The sequence below is a fragment of the Gallus gallus genome, chromosome 1 (genome assembly GCF_016699485.2).
Source record: "Gallus gallus isolate bGalGal1 chromosome 1, bGalGal1.mat.broiler.GRCg7b, whole genome shotgun sequence".
In the NCBI taxonomy this organism is placed as follows: Eukaryota; Metazoa; Chordata; class Aves; order Galliformes; family Phasianidae; genus Gallus; species Gallus gallus.
The window spans coordinates 71872680-71890185 of record NC_052532.1 but is presented as its reverse complement, the minus strand read 5'-3'; the positions used below and the strand labels follow the sequence as shown (position 1 = coordinate 71890185).

Below are 17506 nucleotides of genomic sequence, written 5' to 3'. Positions count from 1 at the left end.
CTTATAGTCTCAGATACCTTTACAGGAAAGATTCAGCTCAGTAACTTAAATTCAAATACATCTGGGGCTCTTATCGTAATGCAATACATGCCTTATCATCCACACTCGGGTATTTTATTCTTTCCCCCTAACTCAGAGGGCAGTGAGGCACTGGCACAGACTGCCCTCAGAAGTCTGGGGTGCCCCATTCCTGGAGGCATTCAAGGCCAGGTTAGATAGGGCTCTGGGCAACCTGATCTAGTCCATGTCAACCCTGCCAACAGCAGGAGGGGTGGAACTTGATAATCTTTAAGGTCACTTCCAACCCAAGCCGTTCTATGATCCTATGACACCGCCCACTTCTCCCCACCGAGGTCAGCATCCTCACACCCACCGGCTGGCAGCGAGGCACCCACCGTGGCTCCCATTCACACCCGCCATGCCTGCTGCACCTCCTTCCCCAGCACGAGTCGATCAGTCAGGACTACCAGAGATCACGACGCCCGCGCCTCATCCAGCAGCGACAGCAGCACCCAAACCCTTCCCCGCCCCACAGCTTCCTCCGCCCCTACAGCACCGCTGAGCCCCTCCCGCACGTACCCGGCCCCGCAGCTTCCCTACAGCCCCGGCCCCGCGGCGCGGCAGGGGGCGGGCAGCCGCCGCCACCGACCTGAGGCGCTGGGCTCGCCCGGGCGGCTCTCGGCCTCCGCGCTCTGCTCCGCTCCCATGGCGACACCAACGGCGCCCGCAACGCAACGCGCTGTGCCGACTCCCCCCCTACCCGCCACCCTGCAGCGCAGGGCCACGCTGTTCCCGCAGCCGCCCGGGCTTCCGGCTGGGCCGGCCAGCCTCCGCGCCAGGAGCAGGCCCCGCCTGGCGCGGCAAGCAGGCGGAGCTCCCCTTAAAGGCGCTGGGCGAGGCTCTGGCGGCCTGCTCGCCGTGCGCGCGGCGGGGCGGGGTTCGGTGCTCGGCCCCGGGGCGGATTTACCAGTCGGGAGCGCGGCTCACAGCGCCGTCTTCTCGCCTGAGGCAGGCGGTGTCTTGGCTGCTGCCCGTCCTTTCTGGCCTCCCTGAGAGTAAGGGGTTGGGGGAGATAGTGCTAATCTAGATTTGTAGTTATCAGCACTAATATTTATGGATACACAATCAAAGGCAAGTCTGCAAAACATCCTAGTGTGATAGCCCAAACCACCCAACAGCGCACAGTCAGCAGGGTCGTGCTGTTTTCCTATGCCTTTTCTTCCCTACCTTTTGAAAGCTGAAGCATGTTCGTTGATACTGGATGACCAACCAACTTGCAGCATGCAAGGAGCAGCCATCACCAACTGTGTTTGTCATGGACAGAAAGTTCACAGATGATTTAGGTTAAGCAAAAAAGCAACTCCAAGGGAGAAGGAAACACACTGCTGTCTTATTTTGTTCATGTCTGACAATCAATTCAGCAAAGAAGTCACATACCTCTGACAGAAGAACAAGCCATAAATGAGTTCTGGTGCACACTAACTTCTGAAACAAGTCTGCTCTCCACTCATGAACAACGAACATCTGTGCAAGTCTTGCCCTCAGCTGCATTCAGCATTACCTTTCCTGACTGCCTTTACTAATTCTTGCCAAGATTTAATTTAATACAAAAATAATCCCCCTTCTGTCTTGTGAGAACTGCACTTCACATCTGCTATCGAGATGGGGGCCGCAGGGAAAAAGCTCACTCCGGCACCACTTCTGGCAGCTGTGGGCTATGCCTCACCAGCTGTAACCCAACAACACACCTTTTAACTACAACAACTGCTTAATTCCTGCCAAAACAACAACCAAATATTTTCAGATAAATGTAATTACTAGGGAGGAGAGCAAACTGTTGTTGGCACAAGTCTGTTTAGAAAGCTGAGTTCTGAACCTGCACTATTCGCACGCAGTATTAAGGTCACCCATGAGTAGCTTCAGTGGCTCCCACAGAAGAACTTGCCACATTCAATCACAGCATGTAGTATCTGCAAAGCTTCAACACAACCAGTGCTTGCCATAAAGGCATGCAAAGTTATCCATCACTCTCAGACAAATTAGCTACCTTTAATGCAGCGCATTTTGCTGCAGTTAGCTTCATTCTCACTTGTATATTACAGACTTCTGAATGGTTTGTAAAGTGTGCTTTGCAGCTCCTCTGTGATGTGTTTTTGTTTATCACTGTAGATGTGTGAATGTGTAGTATCCTACCACCCCTGGAAAATATTTATGATTCTACGATTCTGGGATTTAGCTTATCTATCAATCAATGTGTGTTTCTGCCACATGGAGTTTTATCACTGAAAACACTGTTATTACAGTAAAGTTATATTTGAATGTAGTTGTTATGCAAACTAGTTATTTTGCCCCTACTGTGGACATAACACAAGTCCTGCAATGTCCTGTGATGTCCTGCAACTGACAGCTAGGTCAGCATACCTGAAACTATGCAGTGTGCAGTTGTAGGTAATTACATTAGCGCATGCAAATCTGATGTTTACCTGACCACAATCCATACAACATAAGGGCCTTGGCAAATATATAGCTTCTTATAGGCTTTGTTTTTCCTTTATTGCTTTATATATTCAATGTTTGACAGCAGTGGATTACTTGAAACTGAATGGCGTTTTAAATACGTAGCTAGTAGTAGTATCACTTTTAACATGTATGCCCCTATAAAAGCCAACTCCCAGCTGAATGAGCGTGAAGAATAAAGTTGCTGACCATTCTCTGACCTGGGCCTTGATTTTAGAAACCGCATAGCAGCCAGCAGGTCAGTGTGAAGCAGGATGTGCTGCTGCTGCTTGGAGAAGCAAAAAATCCTAATTGGATTTCACAGATGTTCAACCAGTGGCCCAGAGGTTTAAGCTTATTGTATTAAAGCAGAGAGTAGGTGACCAAAAGAGAAGTGATCAGACTCCGTTATTGTTTTGTTTTACAATTACTGTGTGAAATAACCTGCCTTCTGGTAACTGTTCGTGTAATGGACCATCTTAAAAGGAAAAAAAAAAACATTTTATTTATAATCACAGCGATGTTTTTGTAGGTATGATGCAGGATGAGATACCTGAAAAAGAAGGAATATGTGGCACAGCCCTGTTGTTGCTTCCTCGCGTTCCTTACTCTCTGGGCCACTTCTATGCCTAAACACTGCCCTGGCTGAGGTGAGGGGCTGAGGGAGGGGGAGATTTTCCAAGTACAACCATGAGTTGAGCAAGCACAAGCAATACGGCTGTTCAGGAAGGAGACCCGCACTTGCCAGCACACGCTGCCAGCACATAGCCCTCCGTGCACAACTCCCATTCAGCAAACACTGCCTAACTTTGCTACGAGTTGAACAGGATTACTCAGGTAGCCAAGACAGTCTTACACAAGCACCGAAGTATGCACGAACTCGTTCAGATCAGGATACACATATCGATTGCTTTTGTTACTGCCTCAAAGACGGGTCTGAGTGTGAGCAAAAGTACCGCTTTGAGTAAAAACCCACCGACACCCAACCGAGCCGCGAGGCCCTGGCAGCAGAGGCGGTGCCGGGCCGCCCCGCCCCTTGTCCCGGACGCGCGGCAGCCGGCGGCCCGGGAGCGGCGGGCCGTAGGCGGGCGGCCATGGCTGTGCGCGGGCTCCCGCTCTGCCTGCTGGCCGTCAGCTGCGCGATGCCTGCGCCGAGCCGGGGCCAGGGCTGTGCCGCGCAGCGAATGGACAACGCCATCATCGATATAAACTTGTCTCTCCCCATGGGTATCCGAGGTGCGGAACCAGTGCACGTTCCAACACCAGAGGCTTGCATACATGCCTGCTGCTTGGGAGAAAAGCTGTCAGGTAACCGAATTCTCTCTGGCCTTATCTGTTACTGCTTATGAACACTGAGGAAATTACTTACGGGATTGCCCGGGCTTGCATAGTTCTCACCAGGAAGGGATGACGAGTCTGCTGTTCTCGGGACCAAAATGTTAATTTCTCTGCCATTTACAATGCCCGTAGTTGTGGCATGTGACTGCTGCCTGTCCCGGCCTAATGTGATGCCGGAGTGTTGATACCAGTGTGTCCCAAAAAGTAACTGCTGGTAAGTGGAGGTAGCTTTGGGTATTAAAGCCACTCCAACCTAGATGCATCACTTCAGCAGACACGTTGCAGAGTAACACTGGTTTTAGCCAGAAATGAAAATGCTTTCACTGCCCTGGAACTGCTGATTTTTGTAAAGCTTTTAGAGTGGTAGGAGATACAGCAGCAAGCAGAAATGACAGTGTATAAAAGGGACCCATAACTGGATTGGAAAAGTGCATATCCACAGGTACACTGAGGGAATTTTCAGATTTATCAGGATCCGTAAGCAAAAAAATGGTTATATAAAGTGCTGCCAGCGTGGTATGGGTGAGGGGAGAATGAGGGATTGGACTCATTATTTCCACATATTCATCTGTACAGGAAGAGGAAGGTGTAACCTTTCATATGTTGGCCTTCAGCCATTCTTTTGCAGTCCTGTGTTGTTTTTCCCGTAGGAATGTTAGAAGTTGGTAGTTTTCCTCTTAGCCGTTGGAGGAAAACTTAATTTTTAGCAAACCAGAATTTAATATTGAGATGCTATAAAAGTTCTTGTTACTGAAATGTGTATATGTTCTTTTGCAGGAGGCAAGAAATGTAACTTGGTGATTTTTGATGCTCAAAGGGCAAGCACACAACCAAACTGCTACCTGTTTCATTGCCCTAGCACAGAGGCTTGTCCGATGAAACCTGCAATGGGACTTGTGAGCTACAAAATAGCTCAAGGTAAGTATGTGTAATAGTAAAAGCCACAGATCCCCACACTGGATGATCCCCCGTGACTTTTCAGCAGGGACTAGATAATGTTTGGGAGTTGCATCTTTAGTAAAATGTTTTAAACCAAGTTCTCTAATTTGAAAATAATATTCTTTTGCTTTGTGGGAGGTGGGTAGGTAAGTGTGTGGTGTGCATCTACACAGGCCTAACCATTATGAAATTCCTTCACATAAGATTTAGAACTCCTCATAGTTTTCCTTTGTTTAAAACAAAGAAAGAAGCTTTATCCATCTCAATGTATTCTGTCCAAAGAAAATTTCTAGTACATAAAGTGTAAGGGCATTGCTGAAAGCAATAGAAATATGATGCCCATCTGTGCATTCAAAGGATTCATGCAACACTGATGAATACCATATATACACAGATGTTAGGCAAGCCTCGGAGCACCACTGGGATGTTAGTGATTAATTGATGATAGTAATCGCTATTTTCTGTTTTCAGTTACAGAACCTGAGGCACAGATGCAGACTGACTAATCTCAAAGTTTTATGGCATTTGGGCTTTACAGTTACAAATTTTTCACTACCTGTCATGTACTGTAGGATTTTTAATAGCAAGACTTACTTGCTGGCTGGCATTGACCTGCACCAGACCTTGTTTGAACATAAAGAATACAAAGAAAGAAAGAAGACTTAGTTGTGCTTGTGCTTTTGTCCTGCAGTGTAATGCTCGGTTAATGCTAATCATAAAGATGATAGCTTATTTAACTTAGGTTCCTGGTAAGCTTTCAAAGGTAGCACCTGGTGGTGCTGGTACATGTAGTACATGTTGACAAATATTTGAAGCTTTGTGTTGTTTTTGTTTTTAATATACAAGGATCTTCATGTGATTACATAGAAACCTAAACTAAAAGGATGAAAATATTCTGTTGCTAATAAAGTAAATCGAAATACTGAGATTGTGTTAGTAACAAAGTTGTTTATGTTGTTTGTTGGTTGGTTTTGGTTTGGTTTTTGTTTGTTTGATTTTAATGTATTCTTGTAGCTTGTTAACGATTGGAAACAACCTCTGTCTTGGGAAGTAAAACATTTCCTGATTCCAGTCGCAAGTAGCTATTGCTGAAAAAGAAATAATGTGTCTGGTTTTCTGCTGTACTTTTGTGGAGTTTGCTTTTTCCACTGCACTAAGATGGCTATGCAGGACTGATGAATACAATCCATGTATGCTTAGGAGGTGTTTATTTGGTTTTTAAGATTGACAATTTGAGGTTTGGTTTCTAATGCAGTTTATTGGATTTGAGATATCATCAGGACCACTTTGTTTTTTCAGTTTCTTTTTAAAGGTTGTCTTCTGTAGTGCCCTTTTTCTTTCTTGCCAACAGGTGTATCTGTTCTAGTACCACAGCTGCACCTAGCACAGTAGTTATGGGCAGTTGTATTTGGGAGCTTACAGTCCAAAATGGAGACAAAGAATACAGTTAGTGTTTAAAGCTGAAAATAAAGTAGCATTAGTAAATACAGGCAGTTATGTTAATTAATCTGAGTGCTGCAGGGAAGCAGATTCTTAACTCCTGTGTAGGACTCATGAATGCTCTGCCTCCATATTTTGTCCTTTGAACACTGCATGAATACTGCCCATTTTGCTAGCTGTAGCTGAGGTGAGAGAGCTGAAAATGACGTAGCATGCTGCAAATGCTTTGTGGTTGTCACACTGCATCAGTTATTTATTTAAATGCATGGAGGAGGCTATTGGAGTGCACTGGGAACAGGGAAAAACGTGTTGCTGACTGACTCAGTGGTTGTGACAGGCCATTTCCTCGCTGGTGTGGAAATGCATTCAGAACTGCAGACTGCAGCTAAGAGTTTGGCTGTCTTTGGCCATACAGCTTCTGATTATGTGGTGCCTGAACACTGTTATTTGTCAGCCCTTTCCTTTACTTTGCTAACAAGCTAGTTCCTGACTGAAAGGTAAGGATAAAAATTGTTGTCTATAGTTCACGTTAAGTTGCTGTCCTCTTATTTAAAGCATTGCCTTTTTTTTGTTTGCTTTTTGCTTCAGGTTTTGGAGGAACTTAGGGCTTGCGAATGTATCTTCTAACAGCAGCCAGTTAGATTTCTTTGCATGTATAATAAGCCTGAAATAAATACATCCCTTTAGTTAAGAATTGCTACTTGAGAAAGTGACGATGAAAACATCAATGACTTTTTATTATGTCTTTAAACTTCAGTGCAGTTAACAAACCTCTTTGTTTCTGTAGAAGAGGAATGAGAGCACATTCCATCTTTAATGTTTTCGGTGGCTACTGAGTGGTAACAATGAGAATGCAACCTGTGCCAGTTAGTCTGTTTTTCCAAGAACTCATACTCGCCAAAAATGTCTCTCTAATATCTGTGCAGAATCAGATAACTGCTAGGATTATCTGTTGTATGGCATTTCTGTCACAGAGAGCTATTTTCTTCCTTCCAAATTCCTTTAATTGACATTTCCCCGCTTGGTTTGCAAGCAATAGGTGTCAACTTTTGGAGAATGTGTACTGTCCTGGGGGAGGTGGAAGAATGGACATTTGATAAATCCGATGACAAGAAAAAATTATTTGGCTACTCATTCTTTACCAGTGAGTGGCATAGTTGTGTCTCCTGTAACTCTCCATCTGCTGAGATAGATTTGACTAGTAAACTCTTGGACTAAAGCTGGCTCTATATAGAAAAGTACATTTTACCATGATACTGAAAAAATTGAGTTCACTGTCATTACCACACACTTAGATTACTTCTGCAATAGTTGTTTGCGCACTCAGAAAGACATTAAAACCTTTGAATTCCTTTTAGTGGCAGTATTCATTTAACGCGTTAACGTCATGGAAACATACAATCTTACATTCTTTGGCTTAGTACTTCGATCAGAAATATATTTTTTGCAAACTCAGTAGGCCTCCTGCTCCGTATGATATGTTTGTAGGAATACCAACAATTTCTTACAGTTGAGAAAGAAAAATCTCACAAAAATTAGTAGTTCTTTCTCTGTAAATAGAAGCCTCAAGGGCACCTCATCTGCCTAGTAAAATATCGGAATGTTGCAGTCTTGTGAATGAAACCGAAGTGGAGTAGAGCACTTGCAGATGCTAATGTCAGGAGGCCCTGGACCTCAACAGGCTTGTCATCAAGATGTCTAAACTGCCCCCGTTTTCTTAAGCGATTCTGGAAAAGTCACTTAGTCTCCCTCTGCTCAGGTGGGGATACTATTGCCACCTGTTATCATAAGGCAGTTCTTATATGTGAAGTGAATCGTATTAAGCAGTCATGGGATGTTTGTTTATAATGATAAAGGGAAGTATATAGGTATTTTGGGTGTATGGAAATATGTACATCTGATGGAAGTGAGGTTGATTATATCTTCTTAATTGACAGAGACTGGAATAGTTTAAAGGCAGTGGTCATACTTACTCTACTTTCCACCTCTGAATAAGCATATGCATGCCATATGAGTACAAAACAGATGGGAATGATTGGTCTGCACAGGTAAATTCTCTTAAGAAGCTGCAGTGAGGGTCTTATGTGTTCTGGCTTGAGATTAATAGGTCTTAGGACACAGACAACATAAAAGTCACTGCATACTTTAAATAAAATATCTTGATGCTTCTGTTTGTTTACTCATTACTTTCCAAAGCCCCCTGATATTGCTATTCCTATGAAATATAAATAATTAGAGTAAGCCCATGGTAATTAAAAATAGATTCAGCAATTAAATACTGATATTTCCTTTCTGTTTACAGACACCCATGCCCTGGAGGACACATCCTTCAGAAATGAGGACTTCAGTTCAAATGAACTCTCTGTACCTTCAGATGCTGGAGCTTTTATTTCTCAAAGCCAGACTAGCCATCAGTATCATACCACTGCTTTGCAACAATCTGTTTTTCATCAAGCATCTGAACTCGTGAACCATATGGCCAAACATGTAGACAACACTGAATTTCATAGAGTTTTTCCTGAATCACAAAGGGCAGACAATCCCAAGAGCTTAGACCCCTTGCCAAGGCAGAAAGTAATTAATCCACCACCAAATATATCATATACTGTTCAAACTGGAAACCCTTCTGCTTTGTTCCTCACCACTGAGTCTAGTGTTTCCAGTTCCAGCAGTACTACTGTTACTCCCCTGCCTAAAAGTACTGTCAGACTGAAACCTCATACAACTTCTTTGCTTACAGGTGGTACCAGACCTAGTACTGTCACTAGAACAACCACCTTTATGCTTACCGCAATTGCTAGAGCTGAACCTGGTATCCCTACTGCGAAGATTGCTGCTACTCGTGTTTTTCTTTCCAGTCTCACAACTTCTGCTTCTACTTCTACAGCCAAGTGGGTGACCTCAAATCCCGTAACAGCCACCAGCTCAGCAGGGCTCAGAACTTCATCCATCCCTCCTGAGCCAACAGCTGTCTCTGCCAGTTATACCAGTCATGTTACCCTTGTCTCTTCTTCAAGTTTTGCTCTCTCTACTAGTGCTCCCCCCATGGCTTCCCTAAACAACCATAAGGATTATGACCCATCTGATTCAGAAGGTACCCCCTCAGAGAATGTTCAGGGAAGAAAAGGCTTTGTTCAGCTGGAAGACAAAAGCAGACTTGTAGCAGCTTTACTTTTTGGGGTCATATTCTTGCTGTTAGTTATTGCACTCACGGGGAAGAAAATGCATGAATCTCTTCGGAAGAGACAATATACCAGGTTGGATTACTTGATCAATGGAATGTATGCTGATGTATGATGGGGCATAGGGAATAGATTGTTAGGAGCATTTATCATCTTTGTGAGAACTACTCTGAAAGTGAAGAGCGGATATGAAATTTCAGAAGAGGATGCCTTCCTTCTTTGGTCACCAGTAGCCACATGGTTTTGCTGGGGAAGAAAACTTTCCAGACTGAATTATAATGTCTATCATTTGATTTAGTATCAAATCCTAAATATAAACACTCAAGCTAAGCAAAGAAGTTCTCATATTTAAGGAGAAAAATAATTTCTAGAGTATATTCTGTGACTAGATGAGCACAATAGAGTTCGACCTAATTAATTGAGTACCTGTGCAGCACATGAGCACTTTCAGTGCTTTTTGCCTCCAAATACATAAGTGTTACACAAGTCAGGCATCATGTAACTGTATACGGCATCCTATATACTCTATCTGAGCCTTAAATGAGTATTGGGTAGTAGTATATAGCATCCAAATGGTTTTAGGTACAAGGAGTAAACTGTAATATTCATAACATGCTTAGCTTAACTTTCCTTGGCTACATTGTGTCCATTGATATTTATCTTGAATGCTTTCATGTGCGTATATCATAAGCTATACTTAAAACCACATGCTGCAAATTTTAGTTTGCCTTTTCTGAAGAGAATACCACCCTCTAGCACACTGATTTTTTGCAGGACATGTCAAATAGTTTTTATCATATTTAGTTAAACAAAGCTGGAATCATCTTTTTTTTTTCTTGACAAATAGCATGACCATACGACTTGGCGTATACATGAGAATCTGTTCTAATATACTTAAAAACTTAACAATTAATTGTAGAGCAGATGGAAACTTGTGAAGGAACTGAGCAAAGACAATGGCTGTATTATCAGCAGAGGACACAGAAAAAGTATGGTTTCCAGTTCCTGAATATTTAGACAGATTGAAGGGAAATAAGGAAGTATTAAGTAACATTGATGGATGTGTTGTGCAAGAGCCCCAAACTCAGTGATAATTCCTACAGTCAGAGAAGCATTATCTTCGAACAACTTTGCATTATCTTCCTGCTTCTCGCATTCTTTTATTTCCCTCACCAGACTAGTGGCTCTTAAAAGCACTGCTTGCAACAGGCCTAAAGTTGATAGAAACACCCAGAGAACCACAGAATCGCAGGTCCTCAAGAGATCACTGAGTCTAATCCTCCTGCTAAAGCAGCTTCCCTACAGTAGAACACACAGGCAGGCATCCAAATGTGTCTCGAATATCTCTGTAGAAGGAGAGTCCACAACCTCTGGGCAACCTATTCCAATGCTCCATCACCCTTACTGTAAAGAAGTTCTGCATGTTTGTATGGTACTTCCTATGTACAAGTTTTAGGACTTGTCCTATCACTACACAACACCGAGAAGACCCTGGCCTCATCCATTTGCCTTCCAACTCCCTTTAGATTGTTATAAACATTAATCAGAACTCTAGAACTCTGGGTAGAAGTGCATACTCTCAAAGCACAACTTTTTTACTTCTGGGGTCATGTTCATATAACTGGTAATAAGCACAGCTGCTTTGTATGTTTCCCTGCCTCTGGAATAAGAGTGAAGTGAGAGTGCCTGTAATCATTCACTGTTTGAACCTCCAGTTCAAACTCTCTTTTTTCCATACCATCATCAGTCTTAATCTGTTTTCAGAATGAAACCCTGGATATTGAAGTATCTGTGGCAGGCAGCATAATCAACTACAAACATCAAGATAGAGAAGGAAAGGTGCCTTCTGAATAGAAACAAATAATTATATGACAAAATATGAAAAGTAACTCACGTCCAAGAGGTTCTTAGATCTCTCAAGTTTACTGCAGTGGGAAGCAGTCGTGATCCAAAAATGGCCCCAAGGCAAGTTTTCTGGGAGCTCTGACAATAACTTTATGCAGAAAATTCTCTGAAAATTCTGTTATTCAACAAAGACAAGTCAGTGTTCCTTATGTCAAGAAGCTGAATTCTTGCTGTATGGAAGCTGCAAGCTGCTTTATAGATACAAAACCATTTGTTTTTTCTACATTACTTCTATCTGATAATGCTTACGTAAAAAACACTCTGGATAACATCTTAGAATTGAAGAAATTTGCAGAAGTGTCTCAAGTTGATGAGCTGGTCTGTTGACTGCACTTTTTGCTTCTTTTTCATTTTTATTTTTTAAAATCAGCTAGTTTCAAAGGTTTGTGGTCAAGGAATATGATAAAGATGGAAAATATTTCTGGGAAGCAAGTTAAGGAAATCATAAGTACTAGGTCCAGTTGTGGGCTGTAAAATGCAGGTCTGAATCTGAGGTTAACTATAGTTTTATCTAAAGATTTACAGCTTAGTGAGAAGCCTTCTACATTGCTTATGCCATCGTAGCAACTTACTATGGGAGAGGTATTGAGAAGAGCGTCTGAATCTTCACTGTGCATTTCTACTATAATAAAAAACTCGTTGGAGGTAGAGATGGTTGATAGTAATTCAGGCAGTACTGTGCAGTAGACACAGATTCAAGAGAAGGAGGGCAGACACACTGTAGGGTCATTCAGAACACAGGGCATGTATTTGGCTAATGTCACTGGAAACATTGCCTTTCAACCAAAAGAGCCAACATAATATCATACACTGTGAGTGTAGAAGTGTGAGTGGCAGAAGTAAACCAGTGAGTTGCATGTGTATCATGACTAACTTAGTAAGAAGGCTGAGCTGAGTGGTCTTTAATGACTCTAAAGGTTAATACATAAATAAAAAATAAATATAGAGTCATAGAACTGTTTGAATTGGAAGGACCCATAAAGATCACCTGGTTCCAACCTCTCTGCTGTGGGCAGGGACATTTTGTGCTACACCAGGTTGGTCAAAGTCCCATCCAGCCTGACCTTGAACTCTCCCAGGAATGAAGCATCAACAGCTTCCCTTAGCATTGCACATATAGGGATATATATTTTCCCATCCATTTGCCTTGTTAGAGCAAATGGGCTTACTGGGTGACCTGCCTGGAACATCCTGTAGGGGAATTTATAGGCTGTGTTTGAACACTAGATGGCAACAGTAGTTTATTAAATAGAATCGACAAATGTGAGGATGTCAATTTAAAAATGTTTTATTTTGTTTGATTTTTAACTTTCCAGTCTGTGGCTATTTCACTGCAAAATACATTCTGTGACAAAAATGCATTGTTTGTTGGAAGGCTTTTGGTGGAAGATTATACACGTACACTTTTTAAGCTTCTTACTTAAGCTTCTTATGGTATCATATAGCAGTAGTGAAGCATCGTAGTAGACAGCAAAACACTAAGTATACAATCGCCTACATTTTAATAATGTTAAATCAAATTGTATTTTTAGGCACATATTGGCATTGTCAGTAAAAAGAGTAGGACAGAGAGATTTCCTATAATCATTCTTTCAACAGTGATGCTTAACTAAGCACATTTTATGAGCACACTTAGTTATCTGATAATAGTGTTGTATTATGAAAGAGAAAGGACAGAGTAATTGCAAAAAAAATCCACCTTGTGTGTTATGCTTTTTGACACTGCTTATCTAATGTTTCTGGACACTGACAGCTCTTACGGTCCTAAATATGCACCATGCTCCCTGATGTGAAGTGATCAAACAGCAACAAACTTTTGCAGATTGTTCAGGAACAAAGCAGATATGATTTCAGTTTTATGTTTATGTCTTAAGATGCTATTATTTATTTCCAGGTGGGAAGATATTTATTTCTTTTTTTCCTACTCTTCCTGCTAGTAGGAAATCATATAGTTGGAAATCATGAAATCATATAGTTTGATCATCAGCCAGTGTGATATGATGACAGCTCTTTCTGAATGCAACCATATATGTGAGGGCACAAGGCCAAAAGCTGATTGACTTTAAACACCTGGAGAGTGTAATAAATGTCGTAGCTGCTTGTTTCATGCAGTTCTTTCATAGTACTGAGCAAACATGAGGTGTGTAAATATAGGCTGTCAGGAACAAAACTCTTCTGTGGAATTATACACTCAGGCAAATAGTGCAAATTTTATCACCCCTGTAACAATCATAAAGAAGTAACAAACTTAATTGAAGACCTATTTGAGATGTGTGAGAAAAGCACATAGTTCCTACCATAAGGGTCTGCAAACCCTTTATGGCATGTTCTCTTCAAAAGACTGCTTCAGTTTATTGTAATTCCTGTAGGAGTAGGAAATGCTTATACTTAGAATTTTTTTTTTTTGAGTAAATTACTAACTCAAAACCAAGTGGTAGCTAGCCAACCAAATAAAGTGTGTTTGAATCTAATGACACCATTAGATATTGGCTTGCACCCATCATTCCGCCCTTCACGCTGATAAAAACATTGAGTTTAAAGTGCCATTACTGCTGTCAACAGTTTCCACCTAGAACCTCTTATAGAGGAGCTATATGTTGTGCTTTCGCACGCAGCGAAAATTGGCTTAGACTGCTGAGCACTTCCTATGCACTACTCATTCTCATACAGGTAATATAATTCCTTACATCTCTGATCATAGATATTTATAAGGCAGTTATACCTCTTCATCTTTTGTAAGTCTTACGTGTCCTTTGAAGAGTGTACATGACATTCCCTTTATAGATAGGTCCCCTGAAGTATTTGGATATATTAAAATTGTTGTTCATCTTCAGAAAACCTGCACACTCTGAATCTCACCATTTAAATTTGCTTTTTTGTTTTTCCTTATTTCCCTTTTTTTCCTAGTCTTTCAAGTGACAGAGCACTGACACAGGTAGTGGAGTCTTCTCCTTGGAGACCTTCAGAAGCTGCCTGGACATAGGCCTGAGCACCTTCCTCTGTATGGCCCTGCTTGAGCAGGGGTGGGACCAAATGGATCCAGACATCTTGCCAAACTCGGTGATTCAGAGATTCTGTGATAAAAGAGAAAAGTATAGAACTCCTGCTCTTAGGATCAGATCCCCTGGAAGCTGTCCTTAGGGACAAAGAAAGAGAACAGAGCTGGCAGTATTTTAAGGATAACTTTCTGAGAGCAAAAGAGATTTCTATCTCACAGCATAAGAAATCAGAAGAAATCACAAGAAATCATAAGAAAGCAGAGGAGGCAGGAAACCAGCATGGATGAGCAAGGACCTGCTGGTCAGGCTGAGGGATAAGGAGGAAAAGTCTATGCAGTGGAAGCAGAGTGGCTTGAGAAGGATACAGGTATCTGGATGCGCAGAGATGGGATCGGGAAAACCAAGGAATAGATGGAACTGAACTTGATAAGGGATGTGAAAAATACCAGTAAGGGATTCTACAGGTACACTGGTCAGAAGAGAAAGGCCAAGGAGATTGTACCCCCCCTGAGAAATGAGAAGGTAAAAATGGTAACAACAGACATGGAGAGAGTTGAGGTACTCAACAACTTCTTTGCCTCGGTGTTCACTGGCTGTCAGGCTATCTTGCATCCCTGATCCTTTAGGCTGAGGTAGGAGGAGCAAAATCCCTCTCACTGTAAGCAAAGAATAAGTTTGAGACGAATTTATGAGATTGAATGTGTACAAGTCTATGGGATGGGATGATACACATCATGGGGTCCTGGAAGAACTGCCTAATGTGGTTGCCAAGCCACTCTCCATTATATTTGGAAGTCATATCTGTCAGGTGATGAGAAAAAAGGGAAACATCACTCCCATTTTTGAGAAAGTCAGAAAGGAAGATGTGGGAAACAGCAGGCCAGTAAGCCTCTGTGGCTGCAAAGATCATGGAACTGATCCTTCTGTTAAGGCACATGCAATATGAGGAGGTGATGCTGGTGACAACCAACATGGCTTCACCGACAGCAGTTTGTGCCTGACTAATCCGGTGGCCTTCTGTGATGGCGTGATTGCATTAGTAGACAAAGGAAGACCAACTGATTTCATTTACCTGGCCTTCTGCAAGGCCTTTGGTATGGTCCCACGTCACATTCTGATCCCTAAATTGCAAAAATATGGATTTGAAGGGTGGTCTGTTGAATGGTTGGATGGTTGCAGTCAGAGTTTTGTGTCAGCAGCTGTATGTCCAGGCGGAGGTTGGTGATGAATGTTGCCCCCCAGGGGTCTGTTCTGGGACCGGTTTCTTCAACATCTTGTCAACATATTGATATTGACATGGACAGTGGGACTGAGTACACCCTCAGCAAGTTTCCCAATTACACTAGGCTGAGTAGTACAGTTGATACAACAAAAGCTAGGGATGTCATCCAGAGGGCATCCAAGGGACAAGCTTGCAAAGTAGACCCATGTGAACCTAATGATGTTCAAGTGCAACGTATTGCACGTGGGTCAGGGCAATCCCCATAGTGTGTAAAGAGTGGGAGAAGAACTCTCTGAGAGCAGCCCCGTGGAGAAGGACTTTGGCATTCTGGTGGATGAATAGCTTGATGCAAGCCAACAGTGTGCATTTGCAGCTCAGAAGACCAGCTTTGTCTTGGGATGCATTAAAAGAGGGGTGGCCAGCAGGGCAAGGAAGTTGATTGTTCCCCTCTACTCTGCCCTTTTGAGGCCCCACCTGCAGTTCTGTGTCCATGCCTGTGGCCTTCAACACAATAAAGATGTAGAGCTGTTGGAGCAGGTCCAGAGGAGGGTCATGAAGATCAGAGGACTGGGAGTGCCCCTCCTGCAAAGAAAGGTTGAGGGAACTGGGCTTGTTTAGCTTAAAAAAGAGAAGGCTCTGGGAAGGCATTATTGCAGCCTTTCAGTACTTAAAGGCAGCTTCTAAACAAGAGGGAAATCGACTTTTTACACAGGCAATTAGTGTTAGGACAAAGGGGAATGATTTTAAACTAGAAGAGGGGAGATTTAGATTAGATTAGGTGGAATTTTATTACTTACACGGTGATGAAGACCTGAAACAGGTTTACCAGAGAAGTTGTAGGTACCCCATCCTCTGAGGCATTCAAGGCCAGGTTGACTGGGGCCCAGAGCAGTCTGATCTAGTGGGTGACAACCCTGCCCACAGCAGAGGAGGTGGAACTGAGTGGGTTTTAGGGCTCTTTTCCAAGCCAAGCCATTCTATGGTTCTGTGACTTGCTCATCTGAGCTGCCAGTGAAGACCATGAAGGTGTTTCTTCAAAATGCTACGATGATAAGGATACATATATGCTCTTTTTGAACTGGTTTATTCATAATTAATGGAGTGACAGTTTTTGTAACAGGCCCGAGTTTGGACTCAGTCGTGATTTTACTGTGCTTTTTTTTTTTTTTTGCACAAAAGCTACTAGAGGTAGCTTAAACTTCATGAAGAAGCTGCCTGTTTATGAGGATGGATTGCATTTTGCCGGAGCTGTATGGTACCTGCCACATCAGAGAAGCAGCTGAGTTTCGTGGATAGCGTTTCCAGCTGAACATTCAAAGGCCGCAGGGAGCACCACCGCATTTGCTCTGTGCACCCTACTTAGACTGAGAGAATTATGTTATTAGTGGTGGTTAGGCTTTAGTATTGTGACTTTTGCGGCTCTTCTCAACAACAACTCAAAAATTTGCATGAAGTTCAAACATTTATTCTTATGCTGGGAAGATGGTAGAGAAACACAGCACAGACTTCCAATGAGCTTGCCTGCTGTTTACTTAGTTTTTCAGTATGTTTTTCTGTTTGGTTCTATGAATGAGCCTTTTTTTTTCCCTACCCCTAAATCCAAATTATGCTGACAGTTCTGAATTTTTCCCATGTAGCCCAGTAAGTTATGAATGAGATGATCTTTGTCCTGCAGTGGCCACGCACTGCTCCGTCCTTGTGCATGCAGTTCCCATTCGTATCAGTGTGAGGTCCTCCTGCACATGGTTTATGGCTGTCAGTCAAGTCCTCCCACTTAGTGGCTTGTATCTTTTCAAAACAATTGCCTTGTAGGATGACATGACTTTTCAGCCCAGAGGTAAAATTTATGATAGAATCTGAAGACAATTCTCCCAGCTGCTTCCGATTATTCAATGTTTTCCTTGTTTTGTTCCAAGGCATGAAATAAGGAGTTCAAATGTTTCTCCATCTTGTGATATCTCAGGCATGATTTCCAGAAAGAATCC

At 42.6% G+C, this 17506-nt stretch overlaps 2 protein-coding genes across 7 annotated transcripts in view; one reads left to right on the top strand and one right to left on the bottom strand.

The window, feature by feature from the left end:
- The window catches only part of BORCS5 (BLOC-1 related complex subunit 5), a 62104-nt gene extending 60685 nt beyond the window's left edge, over window positions 1-1419 (bottom strand). For 3 of the 6 annotated variants that reach the window (XR_005860046.2, XR_003075299.3, XM_015290581.4), the window contains exon 1: window positions 650-816. Coding sequence is in view for 4 of the 6 variants with exons in the window: in XM_015290581.4 (XP_015146067.1) it covers window positions 650-707 (58 nt within the window). In the remaining 2 variants the exon portion in view is untranslated. Of the gene's footprint in view, window positions 1-373; window positions 515-649; window positions 817-1227 lie in introns of those variants that run through there. The other 3 variants (XM_040701033.2, XM_015290585.4, NM_001031357.2) reach the window with 3 other exon arrangements.
- A 2135-nt stretch (window positions 1420-3554) lies between these two features.
- Window positions 3555-12661, top strand: MANSC1 (MANSC domain containing 1). The gene is made up of 3 exons (NM_001031381.3): window positions 3555-3804; window positions 4612-4752; window positions 8516-12661. The coding sequence occupies exons 1-3, from the start codon at window positions 3591-3593 to the stop codon at window positions 9508-9510; spliced, it is 1350 nt and encodes a 449-aa protein (NP_001026552.2). The 5' UTR covers window positions 3555-3590; the 3' UTR covers window positions 9511-12661.
- The last annotated feature ends 4845 nt before the right edge of the window (window positions 12662-17506 follow it).

Excerpts from the sequence above, each read along its gene's own strand:
- MANSC1 (NM_001031381.3), top strand. The coding sequence starts at position 3,591 with ATGGCTGTGCGCGGGCTCCCGCTCTGCCTGCTGGCCGTCAGCTGCGCG. Across the intron at positions 3,805-4,611 it reads CTTGGGAGAAAAGCTGTCAG|GAGGCAAGAAATGTAACTTG; the intron begins GTAACCGAATTC and ends GTTCTTTTGCAG. Across the intron at positions 4,753-8,515 it reads GAGCTACAAAATAGCTCAAG|ACACCCATGCCCTGGAGGAC; the intron begins GTAAGTATGTGT and ends TTCTGTTTACAG.